Source organism: Passer domesticus, unplaced genomic scaffold (assembly GCF_036417665.1).
Source record: "Passer domesticus isolate bPasDom1 unplaced genomic scaffold, bPasDom1.hap1 HAP1_SCAFFOLD_55, whole genome shotgun sequence".
In the NCBI taxonomy this organism is placed as follows: domain Eukaryota; kingdom Metazoa; phylum Chordata; class Aves; order Passeriformes; family Passeridae; genus Passer; species Passer domesticus.
Genome location: NW_026990163.1, coordinates 596,364 through 606,008, shown reverse-complemented (window position 1 = coordinate 606,008; position 9,645 = coordinate 596,364). Strand labels below are relative to the sequence as shown.

The following is a 9,645-nucleotide window of genomic DNA, read 5'->3' as shown; positions in this document are numbered from 1 at the left end:
ACAGCTGCATCATCCTCCTCCTCCGTGCCACTCGTGGGAGCAGCAGGGGTGTGGGCGACCTGTCGTTTCTCCCCAGCCTGAGCTGAATTTTTTTAATAAAGGCATTAAAAAGGAGAAAGATCTCCTGCCCAATTTATTATGCTGGTGTTGTCCTTCATAGCAAGAAGCTTCAGAAATTTGCATTTTCCTATGCCCTTTGTACCTTGGCAGAGGTTTCTTAAGTAAAAGGTTAAAATTCAACACATAATTCTACAATTTAAAATTTAAATGCTTAGTCCATATATTGCTAACTTAATTGAACCCCCCAAAACCTCCATTTCAACAGCAGCCCCTGCCTGGCTTCTGCCTGCCCACACCGTGGGCATCCACGGCTCCTCCTGGGCATGGAGCTCAGTCAGTGCTGGGGCTGGGTGGGCTTTGCTGCTGCTGCCACCTGGACACTGGGGTGACCGCTTGTCCTAGGTTGCAGTGTAAAGATGTATTCTAATGCCATCCTCAAGAGCTGCTGAAACCAGCAGGGGCATTGTTTCTTCCTTATCTCCTGTTAATGGGCCCATCAATGTCTTGCCACATGACTCAGAGATAACTCCCTCCCAGAGCCATTTCTGTTTAATGGCTAATCAAGGACCCACAGCATGAGGCAGAATGATATCAGCCCACTGTGAGATGCTCTGCCCATGGGGGAGGAGCTAAGCATCCCCAGCTGGATATAATCTGGGATTTGGGACACAACAAGCAGTCTTTCCACTGGATTCCCAGAGGAACCGCCGCCCTTACCCACTGCTTTTCCAGAGGATGAGAGCTACCAGATTGTTTCTACAGGATCACCACTTCCACAAGTCCATTTCATCTGGACTGCTTCCACCACCCTAACTAGCAGGGTGTCAGGCTGTATTCTGACCCAGTCAGTGGTTTTCCTTTTGTATTATTGCATGTATTTTGGTTTTTTTTTTCTTTTTCCTAATAAATTGTATTTCTGACTTGGAGTCTCTCACTGGTTTTGATTTCAAACCACAACACGGATCCATCTCTTTATTTAAACAGAAGAATAGGCCATTGCCTACTCTGCAAGTGGGGGGGGGGGGAGGGTGGGGTGGGGTGTCACCTTCAGTGTTTCTTAGAGGGCAAGGCCAGAGGGCTCAGGGGCAGAGGAAGGGATGTGTTGGTCTCAGGAAGGGCTGGAAGGTGCTGGGCTGGTCCTGGGGTCTCTAGAGGAACTCGGGTTGGCTGAGATGGGACAGATGGAGAGAAAAAAAGGGATGAAGGCAGCTTGGGGAGGCCCATGGGGAAAGCAGGTGGCAGTGGGATCTATGGGGCAATAAGAGGCTTCCTCGTAGACGGTTGTTCTGGGGTCCTCTTCACAGAACACTTGAGAGGGCTGTCCAGGCCGTTCCTGCTGCTGTCTGGGTGTGAGGTGCAGCCACCGTCTTCCAACTCCTGTCCAGAGGTGCTCCTGTGCAGAGAGGAGGTGGCTGAGGCCCCAGCTGCCAGTGGCACACAGGGACCCTCGTGCACAGCAGGGCCCAGAGCTGGCAAGGCTCTCCAGCACGGCTGGAGCTGCTGGCACAGCTGGGCCCAGCTGGACAGCTGCCCCTCAAGGCCCCAGCCAGCAGGGCACGGCTCTGGGGAGGGTCCCTGGCCAGGAGCGGGCCCCAGAGCGCCTCTGCCTTTCAAGGGCAACCTCGGCCCTGCTCTTTCTCCTCCCCACCTCCCTCTGCCTCTGCCCCATGCCCCTGGGGCTGCTCTTGGCCAGGCAGCCTCAGTGGGAGCCAGCACTGGCTGCAGCCCCAGCGGGGCCCCCAGGACAAGGCCCAGCAATTGAGAGGCCAATGGAAGCACTGGGCAGCAGCAGAACCCTCAGCAGAGTTATTTGGACAATCATGGACTGGCCACAACTCCACTGCAGCCTCAATGGGAATGTTCCCTGTCCACGTTAGACTTTCAAAAGAAGCTGTTGGAGGGGGAGAGCACAAAACACTCACTGTTTTCTGTTCCAAGAATACCAGATTCCAATGCAGCACATCATGAAGACAAACTCCAAATAAAGCATGCCTCCCAGTAACCCTAGCCAGCAGCTGGTTCCCTGACAGAAACCCCTTCTGAGGCCATCCTGGGCATTGGGAACAGGTCTTGTGGTGCTGCCTGCATCTGTGGGAGCGATGGGGAGCGTGAGCCCGTGCTGTGCTGCACTGCTGAGCTGGCAGCACGGTGGATACGGGCAGGACATTCTCTGTTTCCCCCAGAGCTGGGGCCTGCAGGCACCTTGCCGGCCCTTAGCACAGGCTGTGCCAGCCAACAAAGCCCAGCAGGCCGGGAGGAGAGCCCGGGGGCAGCGCAGCTGCATGGGCAGTGGCTGCTGCCAGGGACACGGGCCAAAGCCATCCCTGAGCAGCCACTGTCAGCCCTGGCCCTCCCTGCCCCGTGACAGCTCCCCCATCCCCAGGGGACAGGCTCAGGCCCTGTCAGGAGCCAGCGCAGCCCCTGCCCAGTCGGGAGCCAGGGCTGGCTCTGGCCCTGGGCTGGTGGCAGGGCTCCCGCTCGGGGCTGCTCCTGTGCCTTGGGCCTCTGGGCACTCAGGGCCAGCTCCGCAGCAGCTGCAGCGCCAGGGACGTTGCTGCACCAGTCCCGTTTCCCCGGGGCTCTGAACGAGCTCCAGAGGCCTGGAAGCCGAGGCACCTCCAGCTTTGGCTGCTGCTAGACTGGGCAAGGGCAGGCCCTGGGGGAAGAGCTGCTGCCACACAGCCCCGGCCAGGGCTGAGCCCAGCACAGCAATTACCTGCTGTGCCTGTGCCTGTGTCTGTCATTGCCTTCTTTCCTGCAGCTATGGCTGCCAATGAGCCACTGCTTCTCCCTGGCTGTTCCTCCTTCTGCACAGCCTTTTGGTCCATCACTTGAAAAAGGAAAAAAGGGACAACTGGATCAAATGGAAACATTCCCCATTGGGGAGGTGGCATCTTCATGAGGCAATGCTTGTCAAAGTGACAGGTAAAAGCTCAGGTAATTGGGGCTGGGCCAGTGCACTCCCTTGTGCAAAGAGCTGCACCTCCTGATCTTCTCAGAGACTGGGAAATGGCAGGGGACCTCAGGCCCACGGTACAGTTGGGGCACCCTATCAGCTAATGCCAAATTCCATCCTGCAGAGGCTGGGGAGGTATTGCAGCGAGGCCAGGCTGGGAAACAGCCCTGCAGGGTGTGAAAGCAGCAGCAGGGCAGCAAGGCTGCCACGGATCCCTTCCTGCTGTGCAGGGCACGGCGTGTCCAGATGTGCAGCCAAAGCCCCCGGCTGCTGAGTCCCAGGAGAAGCATGAGGGAAATGCACCCACCTTGTCCTCCGGGTGCTTCCTTCTGTGTTTGTCTCAGGAATTCACCTGAGTCATGAGACATTTTAGCTGCAGTATCTTGGGTCTTCCCTTTTGGAGGACCTTAAGAGAAAGTAGTTCCATTTCCCAGGAATGGATCCCACAAAAGCAGGGCTCCGCCTGTGGGGTCAGCAGGGTCACACTACTCACACCTGCCATGGGAGCTGGGTTGGGGCCAAGCACCCAGCCCTGGAGCTGGAGAAGTCCTCCCTGCAGACACACCTGTAACTCAACAGCCACAGAAGCTTCTGCCATCTCTGCTGATCTGCATAGGCACACTGAGCCGCAGGAGTGGTGAGGGGATCGTGCAGGGTGTGGGCACACACGTGCATGGTTCTGTGCTGGCACCTGCAGCGATGCCTCCCTGGCCCAGCTTTGGGCTCTGAACTGGCAGCTCTCCCAGGGGAAAAGGCCTTGACCTACCCTCAGCATCTCCCAGAGCCTCAGTCCTGGATGTGGGGCCTTCACCAGCAGGTTCAGCTGCAAAGAAAGGGAAGACAGAAGAGCTCCTGTGGCACTGCAGGAGATCCTCAGGCTGCCCACAAGGCTCAGCCCCGGGGCACAGCCCCGGGCCTGGCCCCTTCCCTCTCTGCACTTCTCTGTGACTGCACAGAGCACATGGAAAGACACAGTGGCATTGCACACAGGAGGAAGACTGAAAGCTGAATGCTCCTTCCTCCCACTGACAGTGATCCTGTGGGACCCCTCAAGGCTCCAGAAGGGAGCAGGGCAAGATTCTCAGAAAACTTCAGCCCTTACATAATATTAAGGGAAATGGCTTATGAGTGAGCTTTTGTCACATTGACACTGATTATTCTGTCAAGAAAGGCACACGGAGGAATAGCCTCCAGCATCATCCAGGAATTTCAAGCCATTTTCCAGCAGGGCTTCCAAAAAATCCAAGTCATGATTCCAGTCTAGAAGGGAGCGGAGATCAGAACGATATCAGTGGCATTCTGGGATCCCCTTCTGCCACAGGGAACTGGGCACTGCAGGGCGGTTGGGTAAGGCTGTGCGAGCCAGATGTGAATAGACATGGCCAAAGGTGCACAGGGGCCTGGGGAGCTCTGGGCTGGCTCCTGATCACTCTCCACACTCTTTCCCTACATCAGCAACATCCCTGGGAGGGGTGGCTTGAGCAGTGCAGGGCCCTGGGGCTCTCTCCCTCACACAGAGAGGAAATCCTCCCTAAAGCCCTGGGGCAAACTGCAGCAGGCAGTGCCACAGCTATCCCTCCCTCCCTCCCTCCCTCCCTCCCTCCCTCCCTCCCTCCCTCCCTCCCTCCCTCCCTCCCTCCCTCCCTCCCTCCCTCCCTCCGTCCTGCCCTCCTTCTGCTGGGACAGCTCCCCCAGATCCCAAGGGCAAACAGCCAGGCCCTCTCAGGACACACTGGAGCCTTGCTCTCCCCCTCTGTCCTTTCCCCACCGTGGGCACCCCGTGCAGTCGCTGCCAGGTTTCAGGACATGTCTCCCATGGAGGGACCCCAGCAGGACTGCTCAGTACCCGTGTGCCCTGAGCCTGCTCGGGATAACTCCCCTGGGCTGTGCCGCTCTAGTCCAGGCTGTGCCCGCACTGCCAAGCAGCAGAGAGGACAGCTCAAGCCTCAGCAGGGCTCAGGCCCAGAGGCACAGCAATTACCTCTCGTGCCTGTGCCTGGCATTGCCTCCCTTCCTGGAGCAGAGGCTGGCATGGAACCACTGCTTCCTCTTGCAAATGCTTCCTTCTGCACAGGCTCTCCTTTTATTTCTGGAGAATGGAAAAGAGACATTTGGATCAGATGGAAACATTCCTGGCTGGCAATGGGGAAGGTGACAACTTCAGGAAGCATCCCTTGTGAAATAAATGGATAAGGAACTGAAAACACCCAGGATTTTGGGACAACCCAAGGCTGGTTCCTTCCCCAAACAGCTCCAACATCTGATCTGCCTGGACAGAAGGAATTTGCAGGGGATCTGAGGGTGGGCATGGCCTGTGGTGCAATTGGGGCTGCCTGTCAGCTGATGCCAAATGCCTTCCTGCAGAGGCTGGGCAGAAGCTGCAGCCAGGCCAGGCTGGGAAACAGCCCTGCAGGGCGTGAAAGCAGCAGCGGGGCAGCAAGGATGCCATGGATCCCTTCCCGCTGTGCCAGGCACGGCGTGTCCAGATGTGCAGACAAAGCCCCCGGCTGCTGAGACCCAGGGGCAGCACAAGGGAAATGCACCCACCTTGTCTTCTCTGCAGACATTCCTTCAGCATTTGCCACATGATTTCTAATGGGTCCTGGAATTTCTTTTCTGCCATGTCTTTGGTCTCTCCTGTCGTAGGACCTTAAGAGAAAGTAGTTCCATTTCTCAGGAATGGATCCCACAAAAGTGGGGCTCAGCCTGTGGGGTCAGCAGGGACACACTACTCACCCCTGCCATGGGAGCTGGGCTTTTCTGTATCATCCAAGGTAGGAGTTGGTGAAGTCGTCCCTGCAGACACGCCTGGAACACAACAGCCACAGAAGCTTCTGTCACCTGGTCCTTGCCAGTCAGTCAAACATTACACCTTGGTGGGACAGTGAGAACATACCTGCAGAATGCCCAGAGGGCTTCACAACTTCAGAGCGCCAGGCTAAAGCAGAATCCTTCCCAGCCTCCCAGTCTGGAAGCAAACCAAGATGAGAACTGTTTCCATTGTGTGCCAGGGCTGGCTCTGGCCCTGGGCTGGCGGCAGGGCTCCCGCTCGGGGCTGCTCCTGTGCCTTGGGCCTCTGGGCACTCAGGGCCAGCTCCCCAGCAGCTGCAGCGCCAGGGACGTTGCTGCACCAGTCCCGTTTCCCCGGGGCTCTGAACGAGCTCCAGAGGCCTGGAAGCCGAGGCGCCTCCAGCTTTGGCTGCTGCCGGGCCGGGCAAGGGCAGGCCCTGGGGGAAGAGCTGCTGCCACACAGCCCCGGCCAGGGCTGAGCCCGGCACAGCAATTACCTGCTGTGCCTGTCCCCGTGTCTGGCTTTGCCTTCCTTCCTGCAGCTATGGCTGGCACCGAAGATGGAGTGCTTCCTTCAAGAAATGCCACCTTCCACTGAAGCACTATGTCCATCTCTTGACAAAGGAAGGGAGACAGCTGCATCAGATGGGGCTCTTCCCCACTTGGGCGGTGGCATCAGAGGTAATATTTGTGAAATTTATGGAGTAGGAAAATGGCCAGGTTACGGTGGCGTGATGGCAGCACTTCCACCTCCAAAGAGACACCCTTTTCCTAATCTGCAGGGCTGGATATTGTGGGGGATCTCAGGATGTGTTAGAGTTTGGGCTGCCTGTCAGCTGATGCCAAATAACTTCCTACAGAGGCTGGGCAGAAGCTGCAGCCAGGCCAGGCTGGGAAACAGCCCTGCAGGGCATGAAAGCAGCAGTGGGGTAGCGAGGCTGCCATGGATCCCTTCCCACTGCGCCAGGCACGGCGTCTCCAGATGTGCAGCAAAGCCCCCAGCTGCTGAGATCCAGGGAAAGCATGAGGTAAATGCACCCACCTTGTCTTGTCTGCAGGAGTTCCTTCAGCTCTTGCCTCCTCTGTTTAGATTGTTCCAGGGATATCTTATCTGTTGTGTATAGGATCTTCCTTGTCGGAGAACCTTAGAGAAAAATATTTCCATTTCCCAGGAATGGATCCACAAAAGCAAGGCTCAGCCTGTGTGGTCAGCAGGGACACACTACTCACCCCTGTGATGGGAACTGGGCTTGCGTACAGCATCCAAGGTAGGAGCTGGAGAAGTCCTCCCTGTAGACACATCTGTAACACAACAGCCACAGCAGCTTCTTTCACCTGGTTCCTGCCCGCTTGTCAGCAATTCTTGCTCGGTAGCACACTGAGAACATACCCGCAGGAGGCTCCAAGGGCTTGGAGACTTTATTCATCCAAGCTAATGGAGAAGCCTTCCCAGCAACCTCATCTAGAATGGAGCACAGATGAGAACATTTAACAGAGTGTGCTGGGATCCGCTTCTGCCACAGGGAACTGGGCACTGCCAGGGGGTCGGGTAAGGCCGTGGGAGCCAGATGTGAATGGACATGGCCAAAGGTGCAAAGGGGCCTGGGGAGCTCAGGGCTGGCTCCTGATTACCCTCCACACTCTTTCCCTGCCCTCAGCAACATCCCTGGGAGGGGTGGCTTGAGCAGTGCAGAGCCCCGAGGCTCTCTCCCTCACACACAGAAGAAATCCACACAAAAGCCCTGGGGCAAACTGCAGCAGGCAGTGCCACAGCTATCCATCTCTCCCTCCCTCCCTTGTCCCCTCCTGCCCTCCTTCTGCTGGGACAGCTCCCCCAGATCCCAAGGGCAAACAGCCAGGCCCTCTCAGGCCACACTGGAGCCTTGCTCTTCCCCTCTGTCCTTTCTCCACCGTGGGCACCCCGTGCAGTAGCTGCCAGGTTTCAGGACATGTCTCCCATGGAGGGACCCCAGCAGGACTGCTCAGTACCCGAGTGCCCTGAGCCTGCTCAGGATAATTCCCCTGGGCTGTGCCGCTCTAGTCCAGGCTGTGCCTGCACTGCCAAGCAGTAGAGATGGCAGCTCAAGCCTCAGCAGGGCTCAGGCCCAGAGGCACAGCAATTACCTTCCTTGACTGTGCCTGGCATCACCTCCCTTCCTGGAGCAGAGGCTGGCATGGAGCCACTGCTTCCTCCGGGAAATGCTTCCTTCTGCATAGGCTTTCCTTTAATTTCTGGAGAAAGGAAAAGATGCTGCTGGATCAGATGGAAACATTCCTCATTTGGAATGGGCCATGGATCCCTTCCTGCTGTGCTGGGAACCATGCGTCCAGATGTGCAGCCAAAGCCCCCGGCTGCTGAGTCCCAGGGGAAGCATGAGGCAAATGCACCCACCTTGTCTTGTCTGCAGGAGTTCCTTCAGCACTTGCCTCATCTGTTTGGATGGTTCCAGGGATATCTTGTCACTTGTGTCTTGCATCTTCCCTTTTGGAGGAAGTTAGAGAAAAATAGTTCCATTTCCCAGGAATGGAACCCACAAAAGCAGGGCTCAACTTGTGGGGTCAGCAGGGACACAATACTCACCCCTGCCATGGGAGCTGGGCTTGTCAGCAATAACCACCAAAGGACGTATGAAAGTCCTCCCTGCAGACACACCTGTAACTCAACAGCCACAGAAGCTTCTGCCATCTCTGCTGATCTGCACGGGCACCACTGAGCCGCAGCAGCGGTGAGGGGATCGTGCAGGGTGTGGGCACACACGTGCATGGTTCTGTGCTGGCACCTGCAGCGCTGCCTCCCTGGCCCAGCTTTGGGCTCTGAGCTGGCAGCCCTCCCAGGGGAAAGGCCTTGACCTACCCTCAGCATATCCCAGAGCCTCAGTCCTGGATGTGGGGCCTTCACCAGCAGGTTCAGCTGCAAGGAAAGGCAGGACAGAAGAGCTCCTGTGGCACTGCAGGAGATCCTCAGGCTGCCCACAAGGCTCAGCCCCGGGGCACAGCCCTGGGCCCGGCCCCTTCCCTCTCTGCTCCTCTCTGTGACTGCACAGAGCACACGGAAGGACACACTGGCATTGCTCACGGGAGGAAGATTGAAAGCTAAATGCTCCTTCCTCCTACTGACAGTGATCCTGTGGGATCCCTCAAGGCTCCAGAAGGGAGCAGGGCAAGGTTTCCAGATTCTTTCAATCTTAAGATTATATTAAGGGAACTGGTTTATAAGTGAGCTTTTGTTGAATTGATCCTGATTATTCACTCAGGAAAGGCAGAATGAAAACTTGCCTCCAGCATCCTCCAGGAACTTCAAACCATCATTCATCAGGACTTCCTGAAAACCCATGTCACGATTCCAGTCTAGAAGGTAGCAGAGATCAGAACCATTTCCATGGTGTGCTGGGATCCCCTTCTGCCACAGGGAACTGGGCACTGCAGGGGTGTTGGGTAAGGCTGTGGGAGCCAGATGCAAATGGACATAGCCAAAGCTACACAGGGGCCTGTGGAGCTCTGGACTGGCTCCTGGTCGCTCTCCAACCTCTTTGCAGGCCCTTTGCAATATCTCTGGAGGGGGTGGCTGGAGTAGCCCACGGCCCGTGGGGTCTCTCTCCCTCCCACAGAGGAAACCCTCCCTAAAGCCCTGGGCAAAAGCATCCCCAGCGCTTCCCAGGGAGCAGGGAGTGCTGTCCCGGGAAAGGGCAGCCAGGCTGCCGGCTCACCGGCTCGCCGCGCTTGCAGCGGAGCAGCCTGGGCAGCCCTGGCAGGCAGGGCCACGGCCAGGAGCAGCAGGAGTAGGAGGCGCAGAGCAAGGGCCATGGTGCCTTGTCCTCCGCCAGTCCCGCAGCTCTTGC

General features: G+C 57.2%; 1 protein-coding gene across 7 annotated transcripts; it reads right to left on the bottom strand.

The window, feature by feature from the left end:
• Nucleotides 1-1,093: 1,093 nt before the first annotated feature.
• LOC135292873 (uncharacterized) lies at nt 1,094-9,150 on the bottom strand. Of its 7 annotated transcripts, none has more exons than XM_064406943.1 (19): nt 9,083-9,150; nt 8,661-8,717; nt 8,388-8,459; nt 8,199-8,288; nt 7,931-8,038; nt 7,197-7,268; nt 7,037-7,108; nt 6,849-6,950; nt 6,304-6,420; nt 5,913-5,984; nt 5,753-5,824; nt 5,564-5,665; nt 4,998-5,105; nt 3,783-3,839; nt 3,512-3,637; nt 3,324-3,422; nt 2,777-2,890; nt 1,983-2,148; nt 1,094-1,453 (listed from the first exon to the last, which is right to left on the bottom strand). In XM_064406943.1, the coding sequence occupies exons 1-19, from the start codon at nt 9,138-9,140 to the stop codon at nt 1,309-1,311; spliced, it is 1,809 nt and encodes a 602-aa protein (XP_064263013.1). In that variant the 5' UTR covers nt 9,141-9,150; the 3' UTR covers nt 1,094-1,308. The 7 variants fall into 7 exon arrangements, 6 of the variants coding, with proteins under 6 accessions (XP_064263013.1, XP_064263014.1, XP_064263015.1 ...); XM_064406944.1 differs by having other exon boundaries at nt 3,510-3,581; XM_064406945.1 differs by having other exon boundaries at nt 3,324-3,410; nt 3,510-3,581.
• Between the last annotated feature and the right edge of the window lie 495 nt (nt 9,151-9,645).

Bases quoted from the DNA above. Each gene is read 5' to 3' on its own strand.
- LOC135292873 (XM_064406943.1), bottom strand. From the start codon at position 9,140: ATGGGTTTTCAGGAAGTCCTGATGAATGATGGTTTGAAGTTCCTGGAG. The intron at 7,269-7,930 runs GTAATTGCTGTG...GCTCCATTCTAG, and splicing joins GCCAGGCACAGTCAAGGAAG to ATGAGGTTGCTGGGAAGGCT. The intron at 3,423-3,511 runs GTGTGAGTAGTG...CTTTCTCTTAAG, and splicing joins CAACCCAGCTCCCATGGCAG to GTCCTCCAAAAGGGAAGACC.